General features: G+C 41.0%; 1 protein-coding gene across 9 annotated transcripts in view; it reads left to right on the plus strand.

Moving 5' to 3' along the window:
- LOC128733589 (probable phospholipid-transporting ATPase IA) overlaps positions 1-16,279 on the plus strand; it is a 138,407-nt gene that overhangs the window by 104,512 nt on the left and 17,616 nt on the right. For 7 of the 9 annotated variants that reach the window (XM_053827283.1, XM_053827289.1, XM_053827288.1 and 4 more), the window contains 8 exons: positions 659-1,420; positions 1,484-1,840; positions 1,912-2,048; positions 2,176-2,295; positions 2,356-2,548; positions 2,613-2,731; positions 2,796-2,930; positions 3,320-3,379. In XM_053827283.1, coding sequence (XP_053683258.1) covers positions 659-1,420; positions 1,484-1,840; positions 1,912-2,048; positions 2,176-2,295; positions 2,356-2,548; positions 2,613-2,731; positions 2,796-2,930; positions 3,320-3,379 — 1,883 coding nt within the window. Of the gene's footprint in view, positions 1-658; positions 1,421-1,483; positions 1,841-1,911; positions 2,049-2,175; positions 2,296-2,355; positions 2,549-2,612; positions 2,732-2,795; positions 2,931-3,319; positions 3,380-14,178; positions 14,765-15,039; positions 15,228-16,279 lie in introns of those variants that run through there. The other 2 variants (XR_008411939.1, XM_053827290.1) reach the window with 2 other exon arrangements.

Genomic DNA, 16,279 nt, shown 5'->3' on the forward strand with positions numbered 1-16,279 from the left:
ACGTTCGCGATGCAGCGTTCCTTCCACCAAGCCAGGCGGCGGCAGGTACGATCCGCGTGCACCCCGTGTGGACATGAGTTATGAATGGTGCAGGATGCGTTCTCGAAAACCCGCATTGCCCCGACGACGACAACGTCGACACGTGTGTATGCTAATTGGAGTCCATTTTGATTCAAACAATGGCGATAGGTTTTTTGTTTTGTTTTGTTTTTGGGTGGACACATTCGAGAATGTCACCGTCACCGTTGGTTGATAGACCGGAATCTCCTTGAATATTTATACGCTCTTAGCAGTTTCAAATAGCGCTAATTATGGTGACTATTTATGAATAGTTGTATCACGCATTATCAATTATCTACATATTTGAAATGCTTGCTATGACGTCAGTTTTCTGACAAGTGGCATTTCCCACGGGTGCGATGTACTCGTGCTGACAGCCAATGTCTATTTCGTGGTAAAAGTTCAGATCTTAATTTCAGCTCAATCAATCACGACGAGTAGATTTTAGCATTTAAAACAATGTTTCAGATGAAGGATTGCAACAATTTACTCCGTCTATATTTTCCATCGATTATCATTAGGAATGTTGGCTGCTTTCTTTCTCTTATAAACTGACTATAACAATTTTAACATCTATGTTTTCTTACTTTTTTTGCAGCACATTCTGAACAACCACCACACCGCTGCCATCCTGCGGGAGTTTCTAACCCTGATGGCCATCTGTCACACGGTGATACCGGAGAAATCCGACAACGAGAACATTAACTACCACGCGGCAAGTCCGGACGAGCGGGCACTGGTCTACGGCGCTAAAAAATTCGGCTACGTCTTTCACACCCGCACACCAAACTACGTCGAAATCGAAGCACTTGGCGTTCAGGAACGGTTCGAAATACTGAACGTACTCGAGTTTACCTCCACGCGCAAACGGATGTCGGTTATTGCGAAGAATTCCAAGGGTGAAATTAAGCTGTACTGCAAGGGTGCGGATACGGTGATCTATGAAAGGCTAGCCCCGAACGGACAAGCCTATCGGGAAGCTACGCTCCAGCATTTGGAAGAATTCGCAACCGAAGGCCTGCGGACGCTCTGCTGCGCGGTGTCTGTCATTCCCGATGACGTCTACGAAGACTGGAAGCACACGTACCATAAAGCGTCGACTTCGCTGCAGTACCGCGAACAAAAGGTGGAAGATGCGGCCAATCTAATCGAAACTAACCTAATGCTGCTGGGTGCGACAGCAATCGAAGACAAACTGCAGGACGGTGTACCTGAAACCATAGCCTCCCTTATTGAAGCCAAAATCAACGTTTGGGTGCTGACCGGAGATAAGCAGGAGACGGCCATTAACATTGGCTACTCGTGCAAGTTGCTGTCACACGGCATGGACTTAATTATTTTAAACGAAGATAGTTTAGACGTGAGTATTTGCTAGTTTATGGTTCCGCGTTCAAGCGAATGATGATTTTTTTCCACGCGACAGAACACCCGCAACTGCATTCAGATGCACATAGCGAATCTGGGCGACCAGCTGCGGAAGGAAAGCAACATGGCGCTCATCGTGGACGGCAAAACGCTGAAGTACGCGCTGAGCTGTGATTTGCGGACCGATTTTCTGGATTTATGCATTTCGTGCAAAGTGGTCATCTGCTGCCGGGTTTCGCCCATCCAGAAGGCGGATGTGGTCGATCTGGTGACGACCAACACCAAATCGGTAACGCTGGCCATCGGCGACGGGGCGAACGATGTGGCCATGATACAGAAGGCGCACGTCGGTGTCGGCATTTCCGGCGTCGAAGGGCTGCAGGCCGCGTGTGCATCCGACTATTCGATAGCACAGGTACTGGAATCGGTAGCAATTGGGAAACGTTGCGTTAATTGTCTTTTATTTTTTCATCCATGAAATTGCAGTTCAGTTATCTGCGAAAGTTGCTGCTGGTGCATGGAGCGTGGAACTACAGTCGAGTCTGCAAGCTGATACTGTACAGCTTTTACAAAAACATTTGTCTGTACGTTATTGAGCTGTGGTTTGCTATTTACTCTGGATGGTAAGTAATGTGGAACAATTTTTTAATCAAAATTGAAAATAACCATGCGTCTCCACTATAAAGCTGAACGAAGTGAACGCATGGTGATTAACGAACAAGCATTCTACAAACAATTTTTCCTTCGCAGGTCCGGCCAAATCTTATTCGAACGATGGACAATCGGTTTGTACAATGTGTTTTTCACCGCATTGCCACCATTTGCGATGGGTCTTTTCGATAAGGTGACCTCGGCGGAGCAAATGTTAAAGTAAGTCTGCGAAGTTTGACTTTAGAATGAAACTTTAATAATGTTAATCTCACTTTGTAGAGAACCAAGGCTTTATGAACCATCCCAAAGTGCCCAACTATTCAACGTAAAAGTATTCTGGTACTGGATCTTCAACGCTCTGGTCCACTCGGTGCTCTTATACTGGCTGCCAATGTTTTCCTACCAGGGCGACGTGATCTGGGGGAACGGACGGGACGGTGGTTATTTAGTGTTAGGAAATATAGTTTATACTGTGAGTTAACAACAAAATGACAAGATTGGTTCCCGCTAATCGAAATTTTGTTGGCTTCTTTCAGTACGTGGTTGTTACGGTTTGTCTGAAAGCCGGCTTGCTGACAAACTCCTGGACGTGGCTGACGCATTGTTCCATCTGGGGCTCGATTGTGCTGTGGTTTATGTTTATTTATATTTACAGGTGAATTCCAACTTTCAAACCCATTTAATTTATGCTTCTAACTACGCTTAACTATCCACTGCAGTAATATTTGGCCAACGATACCGGTTGGTGCGGTGTTTACCGGCATGGACGATATGATTTTCTCATCGCCCGGTTTTTGGCTGGGTTTATTCCTGATACCCATAACGGCTCTACTGCCCGATGTCGTAGCAAAAGTGTAAGTACAAACAACATATTTAATTTAATCGCTTACATCAAGCCAAGCAGAAGCATATTAATCGATTCGACTCATAGATTGTCAAGCGTTTCCTGCTTCAAGTTTACCAAAAAGCTAGGTGAAGTGGAAGTGTTCTTTCAAATCAAGCCTTCGAAGAAATGCAGTGGCTGTGCGATCGGTAGCAATTGCGTACTGACAAGTATTCCTCCGAAGCGATCTTCAAGTTATTGCATTCGAACATAAAAAGCAATTCTCTTTATATTTGAAAGCTGATGGAAAAAATGCATGCATTAAAAATGAAACCAGCTTCTTCGTATCAAACTTCATTTTTAACTGTAACAGAAAGCGTCAAGATTTTCGTTTCTAATTTAAAACTAATTTTTTCACAGGATAAAGAACAGAAACCAGGACCTAGCAGCTCCCCATCCCATCAAGGAATCGCGTTCATCGTAAGTATCATATGAACAACTTACTTTTTCATGGTTTAAAACTATGTTCACTGTGAAAATAAATCGGAAGCACTTGAAGCAAATAACTGAATCAAATGTCCCATCCAATATTTCCAAAAACCAACCTTTGAATCCATCCAAAACTGCCAAGAAGAACTCGATAGAGAATTTCATAGTTTATAAATTGTAAGCTAACTCTTTCAAGAAACCACACTCACTAGAGATGCAACCTAAACTTACGTATGTTTTTGCAAGCTTCTACTAGTAGATCTGGTATTAAGTTTATGTCATTTCACCTATTATTGGCTCTATAGTGATTGCTTCAAAGTAAAGTAACTGTTTCTATCTCTCTTCATTAGATTCCTAAACACATTCTATCTAGTTCTTAAAAAAAAAACAATCCTTCGTTTCAAATTTCCCAAACAAAAACTGAACATCCTTCGTCCCAAAAATCCATGTTTTATAGATGTTGCTGATGTTGTTTGTTTGTTGTTACCAAAAAAAAAACGTTTCTTGTTTTACCTTCGTGTTAATTGCTAGTTCTGATTTCGTTCGACCTTTTTCTAAACATTTTTTTCCGATTCTTGTGATTCTTGTTTCCAATTTGATCGAAATGTTTTATTAATTTTTTCGATTGCAGTGTTTGTAACCAATATGCAAGAAAAAAAACCCAATCAGTTGAATTGAAATTTAGTTTCTGTGTGTGTGTAATGCTGTGTGCTATCTTTTAGTTCAACCTCTTAGCAGCGCCTTGCTTCTAACTGCTCCTTGCCATTTTCGAATTTGTTTTTTCTGTATGTCGGGATTTGTTTAACTTTCGTTTAAGTTCATTCTTCTGTAGTTCGAACACGCTCTCTATTCGTTTTGATTTCGTTTGGTTTATTCGCTAACATTGCACTTCGACAGGATATGTCTCATTGAACCAACAGAACACGATATCCGTCAGGATTCAATCTCAATTTGCAATAACTCAATCAATCAATCAATCGTATATTATTAATCGTATCGAAAGCGGTTCGCTCTGAACTCAGACACGACGCTCAATAATTTTGCATAATCAAATAACATAATTTCCGTTAACTTTTCATCTTTCATCTCTCCTCGTCCAAAAAAAAAAACAAACGAAAACACGTGCCCCGCGACAGATCGAACCCGGATGTGTCGGCTGCGTACGTAACGATAGCCGTATCGTCGCATATGAAAGTTGAAAAATACAGGTTTTTATTCTAAACAAAATATAACTCTACCGTAGCAAAAAAACACACTCTAGAGTAGCATTTCGGAACGACGTATTTCTGCAATTTTGTTTCCAAATTTTACTAACTAACCGTACCGTGCAATGCATAGAGTAATTAGTGGCTCATCACTTTCGTGCAAGAATTAACATTAACACCCAGTAACCAGTAAAATCCTTCTGTCCTGTAGTAGTTTGATTTAAACTTTTCTCCAGTAGTAGTCAGTTCACGACAGTCTGTTAGTATGCATGCAATCTGCTTGAGTAAAAGTTTCACATTGAGGTAATGATAATAATGCCAAATTTGATACCAAACCAATTCCCCGAGAGATTACGAAGAGTTTCCACTTTTGTCATTCGCTGCTGTCAGCAGCAAGTAAAAAGATTAGGCAATTTCTAACAAAACTCATTCTTTTAGTTTTCAAACTGAATAAAGTAATTTTAACCACCCAATCATTATCAGGACTTGATTCCTATTGTCACTTCAATCAAAATTGATATTGATCGAAAAATTTCTTTTGAAAAACTTTTCAATAATTATATTTGTCGTAATATAATACTGACTCCTGACAATAGTACAGCCATAAGGTCAGTATGATGTACACAATTGATCGACAAAATGCGCTGTTCACAAATTCAATAACATTAATACAATATGTATGAATTATAACATGACATGAATGATTGTCGCACCTTTCTACATCACATAATTTTACTGTGCTTCAGTGCCAGTACCATGACTTACTAAATCAATAAAAGCCTAACGATTACGTCCCATCGGTGATAAAATATGACGATAATTTGTACAAATAAGTTGATGAGTCTTTTTAGCATCGCGAGATGTCAACAGTAAAACCGTCGCACAATGGGCAAAAACGAGCTCGTAATCCCAAGAATTAGAAGTCGCTGGTTTGGAATCTTACAAGTCTGCGCAGGATGAAACCATCACCAATCGATTCCCTGCATTTTTTACATAGGAATAGGTACCTTGTAAGATTCCAAACAAGCGGCTTCTAATTGTTGGGATTACGAACTCGTTTTTGCCCATTATGCGTCAGTGTAATAATTTGTTACACGATAATGTTCGTATCACATTTTACGTTGCCAGTCGGATCACCTGCTTAGACACATATAAGATTTCGCATACCCGCTGTACTCATCAGATACTGCTCCTTCTGGTTGAATTCCTACTTTAGTCAGTTATATTCGTAAAAAGCCTATTAAAAAGTGAAACATTCTTCTTCAGTGCTATATAGCCCTTTCTAGCGTTAAAAACACAAGAAGATCTCAATCCTGCTTGACAAATATGTTAACGGTTTTGTTTTTAAACCACAAATCTTCCAATTGCTGTGAAGACCATGCCACGTTCATACTATTTTGGCAAGCGGTTGTAGTAATTTGTGTTGGTTGTTCTGCATTTTATACAATTTTTAATAAGCTGGAAAAACTGATTCGAACTAAGATTTATTCTCCCCTCAGATTCACTCATCATGTTACGTTATTTCAAATAATTTTAGTTTTTAAATTACTTTAGATGATCTGAGCCATTATTTATATATTTGTTGAAAGCTCTCGATCAGAGGGGTTATGCGGAAGACACGTCCGTGTGACTGTTGTAGGACTACGATAGTCTGATTGTTACATAAACATTTGAAATATACGAGAATTGTGAGGAATGATCCTAACTTCGACTGGACATAACGGGTGGCAACTAAAATTTTGGAATTTTTTTCTCAAGCTGTCAAAAAAGACAAAGATACACGAAGAAGTTCTGATTTACCGAAATTAAAGATACATTATCTATTGTTGAAAAAAAAGTGTACATTTGAAAACGGTCCGTAATCGGCTGTTCGGCGAAGCTTTCGTTTGACATCGAAACAGGAGCATTGTACGGCCGTCATGTCAACTTTGTGAATGCATCTCTTGATTCTACCAATCAACTGTTTGTAATTCGTGGCTCTCCAGTTATTTTTGTACACCAAGAAACTCAAAATACCGAAGAAATATTCGATTGGGCGCACTAAGACAGGTTTTTCGGGTTGTGGGTTTTGGGTAAAAATGGAATTGAATGGGTATTCAGGAACGATTGTGTTTTTTTTGCGTAATGCGATGATGCTCTATTCGGCCAAAACACGTATTATCTATCTGCATGATGTGTTTGAAGAAACGGGATCAAAATTTTCTTCAAACGTTCGTCTTAATTGGTAGCCAAACCAGAGGGCCAAACGAGAAAGAGAACGATGTCCTTCTGCGTCCATAATTTTGGCTGGTCTTCCCCTACCTTGCTTGCGAATAGTTATTGGGCATCTTAGGATACGGAAAACAGTCGAAGCCGCAACATATTTGCTTTTTAAATGTTGTACCGTATACTTTTTGCCGAGATTTCTGTTGTAGTTCGTAGAAGTGTACAACGCGCTCGCGGAATGCTTCTTGTTTCGACGCCATTTGAAGCAAAACTGTGCAAGCATAAACAAAACAAAAAATATTTACAAAAAGAGGAGAGAGAGCTAACATATACATACTCCTATTTCTCTCTGAGCTCGTTTGTTGTTGAGCATAAGGGCCGCAAAAAAATTCCAAAGTTTTAGTTGCCACCCGTTATACTGATATTGATATTGGAACGATACAGGAAAAATAGCAAGCCCCTACGCAAAGGCAACACGCAAAATCGTTAAGCGATCCGATTTGCAATTGGGTGAGATATCTGACCGGAATGATAAATATAGCTCAGGCTCTCTCAAGCCCCTACCTGGTAACGCCTATGTGTCTACTGGAGCAGATAAGCTAGGGGGTGCGAACTTGAGCGCCTATACCCTAGAAGAGGAGCGGCTCAAACATCGTCTGTTTCGGAGCAAGCGGCTGAATATGAAATGCTGTATTCCGCAAGTTATATCTTAGATGGCAAACCCGGGTTGCGGGTTGTAAGTATGTAGGTTTGTGTAATAATAATTATGAGCAAGTTCTTATTTCTACAGCACAACATACCTGGCAGGTCCGTAACCAACAAACATTTTGGTTGTATAATAGCTTATCAAGCGCATGTTTACTGGAAATTAGCTGTATGATGGTTCAATAAACTGCTCTCCAAATAAAATTTTTGTTGGGTAACTACCAACAATCGGAATTCACTTCATTTTGCCTACGCGGTATAGACCGGAGTATCCAGATAGATGCTATCTATACTGACCTAAAAGCATGACCTAGCATGGCTGGAATTTTATCTACGCAATCAAAAAATTGCTGTAAAGTCTCTGTCTCAATCTGACTGATTCTGTAACAATTCTGGGGTCCCTCAAGGCAGTTTCCTGAGTCCATTATTGTTTTCGTTGTTCATTACATGACGCTAAGCCTATCTAAATGCACCGTAATCAACCTTTAACGCAAAAAACAGCAATTGTAGTGTTGGATGCTCAACTGACGTTTAGTTTATTAGCAAGGCCAATCGCCAGCTTGGACTGATCATGAAAATTGTAAAGCAGTTTGATGTTCCTGGTACTTTGCGCGCCCTTTTTTGCTCACTGGTGCGCTAAGTCCTGGAGGCAGCCTGCGCTGTATGGGACCCGATCTACGACAACTGGATAAAACCGATTGAACGCGTACAAAAACACTTTATTCTAAGAATCTGCCGTACTCTACCATGAAGAACTAATGGCAGCTTACCTTGTTATACTGACCTTTTGCCTCCTGGTAGGAATTACATTTCTCAAACAACGACGTATAGCTATGCACCGACAAACGACAAATCTGAAGGTGTTAAGAATGTTCTACGATAGTCTCGAGTGGACCCATGGAGAGTGCCCAAAAGTACTTGTTCCGAGATGAAAATGCTCAAATCGAGAGGGCGAAATTCGGCCATCCTGGGCATTGGCAGACGTAGCCTACATCTGTCGACCAATAATAACGGTCTGAGGCTCTCCTACTTTGCCGCAGCCAGCGGAATGGCCACTTGTAGTACCTTAACGTCTGCCTTTAAGATGCTTTCCCGCATCCTGTACTGTAGACTGAGACAACTGAAGTTCGTGCGGTTTGCTCCATGACGAATGACATTAAAGAATATCGGCAAGGTATCATCCAACACCTGCCGCTTTTGTAACTCTGAACCTGAAAGTTCAGCGCATCTGCTCTGCTATTGCGGACCTCTTGCATTATCAAGGCACAACTTCTTAGGAAGTTTCCTTTTTACTCCATATCAGGTATGGAGCCTAAATCCCAAAACGGTCATTGGCTTTATAAACCATGTAGTACCGAATTGGGGGACCAAATGTTCACCTTGCGACAGATCCTCGATAAATTCCGGGAATTCAACTTGCAGACACATCATCTGTTTATAGACTTCAAGGCGGAGTACGATTCAGTTAAACGAAACGAGCTGTGGCAAATTATGCTTGAACATGGTTTTCCAACAAAGCTGATTAGGCTGATACGTGCTACCCTTGATGGTTCAAAATCAAGCGTCAGGATAGCGGGTGAGACTTCGGACTCGTTTGTGACGTTAGATGGTTTGAAGCAAGGTGACGGGCTATCGAACTTGCTGTTCAACATTGTATTGGAAGGTGCTATTCGAAGGGCCGGCGTGCAGAGAAGCGGTACCATCATCACGAAATCTCATATGCTCCTAGGGTTCGCGGACGACATCGATATCATCGGTGTTAACCGTAGAGCTGTGGAAGAAGCGTACACGCATCTTAAAGAGGAAGCTGCGAGGATAGGGCTTATCATAAATTCTTCCAAAGCAAAGTATATGGTGGCTGGTAGAGAGCGTGGTAGCCCGTCTGGTGTTGGAACTGCGGTGGTGATAGATGGAGATACTTTTGAAGTGGTCGACGAATTTGTTTACCTTGGTACGTTAGTGACATGTGACAACGATGTGAGCCGTGAAGTAAAAAGGCGGATAGCGGCTGCCAACAGGGCCTTCTACGGATTACGTAGCCAGCTGAGGTCCCGTAGCCTACAACTCCGTACAAAACTCGTGCTCTATAAGACGCTAATTCTCCCGGTGGTACTCTACGGCCACGAAGCGTGGACGTTGAAAGAGAGCGACCGACGAGCTCTTGGCGTTTTCGAGCGTAAGATCCTGTGATCAATTCTTGGCGGCATATTAGACGAAGGAGTGTGGCGCAGGCGCATGAATCATGAAATATACCAAGTGTACAAAGATGCGGATATTGTGAAGCGCCTAAAATACGGCAGGCTGCAGTGGGCTGGCCACGTAGCAAGGATGCCGGATGAGAGACCAGCGAAAACAATATTCAGCAGAGAACCCGACAGAGGCCGACGACTTCGAGGCAGACCCCGTACCCGTTGGATGAGCGCTGTTGACGAGGATGCTAGAACAGCGGGTGTTACGGGCGACTGGAGAGTGGCAGCCCAAGACCGAGTAATGTGGAGACGGCTCCTGAATTCGGCATTGATTCGATAAGCGGATTGTCGCCGAAAAAGTAAGTAAGTACCGAATTGGGGCACAGGATTACAACTATTCCGCTCAACTCCATCAATGGGTATGAGCGATCCGTAAACTGTGTACAGCAATCGGGGCCAGCCACAAAAGACGATCATTAAGACTGTCGCAGTGGCCTTTTAACCCAATGCCCTTCTGGCATACAAACAAAAATGACGAATGACATGTTTGCTCTGAGTCCGAGAATTGCAACTTGCAGACATCCGGCTTCCTTGACACATCCTGCCAACTGCTTGGTCCAGTTTAAGACTCGATTTATACAACCTTTTTATCGCTTAATAGTACTGTTAATGTACAACCCTGGGGTCCCAGCCAACTTTAAAATCGTTATCGAGATCTGGTGATGCAATAATTTCAAGCTTAAGAAGATGCACTAGAGCTCGTATACGTTGGACGAGTTCCAGAAACTGTAACAGTTTTAAGTACGGACACATTCCCAGCGTCTCTTAAATGGTTCATCGGTCCAAGAGGAGTGGTTCAACAGATATTCAGGCAACGCAACTAACTTTCGCGGTACCAACCGCAGCTACATGACTCGTTTTTGCAATTTCAAAACGAAAACCATGTTAATGGACTCCAAGAGTTTTGTCACATACGAGAAATTAAATGCTATTATAAGCCACTAAGCGCTCTCAAGTTTAGCGGTTCATGGGAAACAGCAGTAAAATTTGCCAAAACTCGCCTCAAATAGGTGCTAAGTTTTGTAGAACTGACTACAATCTTGGTGGAGACAGAAGCTGTACCAAATTCTAGATCTTTTTTTCAGCATTTCAGTGGGAGTTGATCTACACGTAATCAAGCTCATAACCTCGCTAGACGGCCTTCACCGAACCATCGTTATAAGACGCTTAACTAGCAGCTCATGCGCCAGAATTTTTCGCGCTCCCGAAGCAGAGACTATCTGAATATCTGAATATGTCGTCCGTAGAACCTACACAAAACGCAGAACGCTCGAACACGGCAAGGGTACATATGTCCTTCGTGAGCAGCATCATGGCTTTAAGTCCATAAATAGCTGGCGGACTAATAAGGGTTTTGTACATTGTCAGCTTCGGACGGTGGCGTATGCTTCTTGATCGTAGCGTTTTGCGAAGGGTAAAGTAGGCCCGATTTCCCGCTTGAATGCAACGCTGGATCTTATTACTAGCGTTGTTGTCCGTTATCGCCAGCGATCTCAAATACACGAAATCATCTACCACTTCTAGTTCATCGCTGTAAACAATTATCGTTCGTGGGAGGTACGCAAAACCTCGATATCTCTCTCTCTCTCTCTCTCTCTCTCTCTCTTTCTGTCTCTGTCTCTCTCTGGCCAGTCGCGTCAGAGTGCATTATGTGCAGTGTTCGTGCATTATCTGCTCTGCCATAGCTGATCTCGATCGACTGTATCGTATGCTGCTTTGAAATCAATAAAGTTACGATGCGTGGGTACATAGTATACCGAACATTTCTGCAAGATCTGTCGGATAGTAAAAATTTGGTCATCAGTTACGCAAACCCCTAAGAGGATCTGGGAAAGTACCTTGTAGGCGACGTATAGCGTTATGGCGCGACAATTACAGCAGTTGGATCGATCACCCTTTTTTAGCTGGGACGAACAACTCCATTCATTTCTCCGGTAGTTACTTAGATCTTGAAAATAACCTAGTATAGAGCTGAAGCCAGGGTTTCTCGGACATGTTTATAAAGTTGCTAGAGTCCCGTATCCGTTTAACCAGAAATGATCTTCGCAGATAAATGATTCTTTGGCACAAAACAGCAAATCATCAAATCTGTCTAAAGCATCTCACCCAACTTCTTGAACGAATTATTTTGTGCACTGTTTTAACACAAAATGCTGCATAAATCTTCCATATGGTCGAGTGAAACAATACCAATTATCAAAAACGACGACGGATCAGCTGAATAATTTGAAAAACTAAACTCAAAGTAACGAATATCATACGAACTGCTTCCTTACAAACTGGCAGATTACATATGTAACGGGCGGCAACTAAAATTTTGAAATTTTTTCGCGGCCCTTATGCTCAACAACAAACGAGCTCAGAGAGAAATGAGAGTATGTATGTGTTAGCTCTATCTCTCCTCTTTTTGTGAATATTTTTTGTTTTGTTTATGCTTGCCAAGTTTTGCTTAAAATGGCGTCGAAACAAGAAGCATTTCGGCAGCGCGTTATACACTTCTACGAACTGCCACAGAAATCTCGGCAAAAAGTTTACGGTACAACATTAAAAAAGTAAATATGTTGCGGCTTCGACTGTTTACCATATCCTAAGATGCCCAACAACTATTCGCAAGCAAGGTAGTGGAAGACCAGCCAAAATTATGGACGCAAAAGGACATCGTGCTGTTTCTCGTTTCTTCAACATCAAGCCCTCTGGTTTGGCTATCAATTAAGATGCCCCAGATGAATGTTTGAAGAAAATTTTGATCCAGTTTCTACAAAAACATCATGCAGATGGACAATACGTGTTTTGGCCGGATAGAGCATCATCGCATTACGCCAAAAAAAACACAATCGTTCCTGAATACCCATTCGATCTCATTTTTTCCCATTCAAAACCACGACCCGAAAAATCTGTCTCATCTGTCTGTGCGCCTAATCGAAGATTTTTTCGGGATTTTGAATTCCTTGGTGTATAAAAATAACAGTTGATTGATAGAATCAAGAGGTGCATTCGCAAAGTTGACTTGACGGCCATACAACGCTCCTGTTTCGACGTCAAACGAAAACCTCGCCGAACAGCCGATTATGAGCCGTTTTCAAATATACACTTTTTTTAAAAAACATTGGATAATGTATCTTTAATTTCGGTAAATCAGATCTTCTTCATGTATCTTTGTCTTTTTTTGACAGCTTGAGAAAAAAATTCCAAAATTTTAGTTGCCACCCGTTAGCCTTGTGCCGTATCTGTCGGTCATTTCGAACTACCAAATTAACTGACAACCTCGATTTTTGACTCTCGTTTAATCGTAGCAGTTTCATGGATCCTTCAAATAGTTTTTACTGAACCTTCATTCGATTTCTCAAACCTGTACACCTTTGTTTTCTTAGGCTTTAGTTATTCCCTTTTTTCTCACTCAAAACACACTCCAAGCAAACAATATGCGTTTTATCACACTCTTATGATGATTTTTACGAACAAAATTGATCATGAAAACCACTATAAGAGTGCAATAAAACTCACATTGTTACTTTGGATTTTCTCGGCATTTATAAGCTGTCAGATCAAATGAATTTTCAAACTCCAACTTAACCAAAACAAACCGTGGCAAAACACTCGATACGGCTGTAGTAAATAGACTTCTGATTTATTTAAAAAAAACACGTGTTTTTGACAGATGCAACAAACACAGTAGTCCCTGGAAAACGTACGTTGCGCTAATACTAACAGTGGCACATTACTTTTGTACATTGATTTAACCGTAAACTTCGATTTGTGGTTGAAAATGAAACAGTTTAAACGCATAGTTAGTCTGGTTTAGCACAAATTGGGTAAGAAAAATCTCAAATCAGACCTGCGCAGTTTTAAGCGGAGTGGATTTCATTTCCACATGAGTATTCGATTTACTGACTTAGTGCTAATATTTCTCGATTTCCCATAATTAACAACCGAAGAGCTGATAAATTATCGTCACACAATTACACACACACACTAGTATGTTTTGATTCAACTATTCTACTTTCAACATTTTTGCAGCTAATTTTGTTTATACAAATCTGCTTACCAAAACTTTTACCAAATAGTTTTTTTTCATTAAGTTCGTTTCTCAATTCAAGTGCTTGTTCTTTCAACAAAATGCCACACTTTTTTCAGGGGTGTTTTGCACCTCTTCCGCATACGGAAGTATTTTTGCTTTCAATTTGCCTAGCGATGTTCTGCCGATTTCAAAAGCTTAAACCGTCTGGTTGGAATTTCTTTCAGTTCAAAAACAAACAAAAAATAATCCTACCGTTGACAAGTCGTTTTATTTTCCTGTACCGATTTATTTTTCTTTTTTACGTTTTTCCTCAATACCATCACACCTCAACCATCTCTACGTACGTGTTACCTGTGTGTTACCAAATTAAAACCTACTCCGTAAACGTGCTTCACCCAATGAGCGTAGAAGCCTGGTGAAGGTATTATCCTGGCGACCGCGGAACTCGGTGGCCCCGCTACCGGCCTGGAACCATAACAGTATCAATGTGACCGAGCTGCACATCTAGCCCAATTTCCCGTATATGTACAGACACCCGATCAGAATCAGAATCAGCACATCCCTTTGATAAGAGAAGTGAAGAAAAGCAAAACCGAATCTCTCTAAAACTGTAAAAATATGATAAATCCGTCCAAACTCAAAGTATGCTCAAAGTAAATCAGAACGCAACGCAGAAAACCAAACGAACTCAATGTTTGTGATATTTTAGCTTAATAAAGTAAAGCAGGAGTGCATTTTAATGTGTTTTGTGTGCAATAGTTCAACGATTCGGCAGTAATCAACAGTTATGTACTTAAAGGTTGTCGCTTGTATTTAACACAGTGTAGATATTATTTGTTACTTGTTACTCGCATCATCGGACAGTCAGTCGCAATTCGAAACACTATTCAATACAAACCACCGAAGAAAAAAAACATATTAAATCCGACTCCGTTTACTGTGAAACCGAAAAACTATCCCGAAACCACTTCCGTCCGCCCCGACAAGTAATCCCGTAAGTGTTTGTTTTACTTTTAAGTTCCTCTATATGTTTGTGTAACTAATGAGTAAAATTCTATGAACCAAAAATAATGGAGCTTTGTGTCCGTATATCAGGTCTACGTCATCATGTTCAGTAAATTAATCCGGAACGGGAATTGTGTCAACGTTCTCTCCCCCCTGTAAGGAACATTGTTTTGTGACAGCACCAGGTGAAGGGTTTTGTTCGGTGTTGCGTCAGAAATCAAACATTGATGTTTTGCCCGTTCGTGGTGTGTCATCTTTTTGCAGACTTTATTCCACCTTTACACTACTGGAACCAGACGCTAGTGACGATCGGTTAGCGGTTATGGCCTAGCCATTCGTTGGTCGTTTATAGGAACGCCAAAAAAATCGGAGCAGTTTAATTCCGGAGCGCTAAAATTGAGTGCCGTATCGTTAATAAAGCTCACAAACCCAAGTATAATACAATACTGAAATGTACCATTATCTCAATGGTTTTAATTTTTTTAAAAAGAAACAAAACACTCCTTTGAGCATTTAACACTAACAACCGCTTTCTTAACTGCCAAATGACACAATCCAATAAGCTTTTACCATTATCATTATTAATAATGTCTCTTGTGAAATAGATCAATTTAATTACTTTTTTAACATTCTAACTACTGCCTAATAATAACAGATCTCTTTCGTTAAGACATGGCATAGGGACAAGATGGCATTTGCTATATTATTCCAATCAATTTTTTAGGCTGAAGAAAATCAAAATAGAATCTTTAGTTTTATACAGTATAGTTCAAAATGCTTATAGACCCGCTTTGTAAGTTTAGTAAATGATCACAAAAATTACCCACATGGTGAAATATGGTGCAGTATCTGCTAAGCAAAACGGGTTGTTCAGATTTTAGTTCACGATAGTGAACACTAGCATTGCCATTATCGTCGTATAAAAGGTGTCCCACATCACGGAAAAAACGCTGTGGAAAATTGCCTAGTTGACTGTGATCCTCTTCAAACTTTCAGACAATAAAATATAACCCATTAGTAAGCTTTGGGCATCAACATCAATACCATAACGATATGCTCGCACCTTACGCTTAACTCACCTCATAAGGTTCTGTACAACATCTGACTGAAGCTTCTTCTGTACGGAAACCCCACTTTTTCTTCATGTTCTCCTCAGATTTGACTTGCTTGGGATGTTTCCGAAGTGCCTGCTATATAATAGTTCCGGTGCGTTAAAACCGTCCATGTCCTTGGGTACAAAAGTAACCCCGTTCGCTTCGTACCACTCTAGGACATCCTTTGGAGAGTGACACAAAACTAGATCTGGCCAGAAGATTATAGGGCCCTCGTGTTGTTTCATCAGAGGAAGGAGACGCTTCTGTAGACACTCCTTGAGGTAGATCTGCTAGTTTACAGTCCCGGTAGTCACTCCGTTCGACAGATCACGACAAAGTATTTGTCGCTTACAAGTAGAGATGTCAATGATTCTGAATCTGATCGCTCCAATGATCTTGATCGCTAGAAG

Source organism: Sabethes cyaneus, chromosome 2, assembly GCF_943734655.1.
Source record: "Sabethes cyaneus chromosome 2, idSabCyanKW18_F2, whole genome shotgun sequence".
Classification (NCBI taxonomy): domain Eukaryota; kingdom Metazoa; phylum Arthropoda; class Insecta; order Diptera; family Culicidae; genus Sabethes; species Sabethes cyaneus.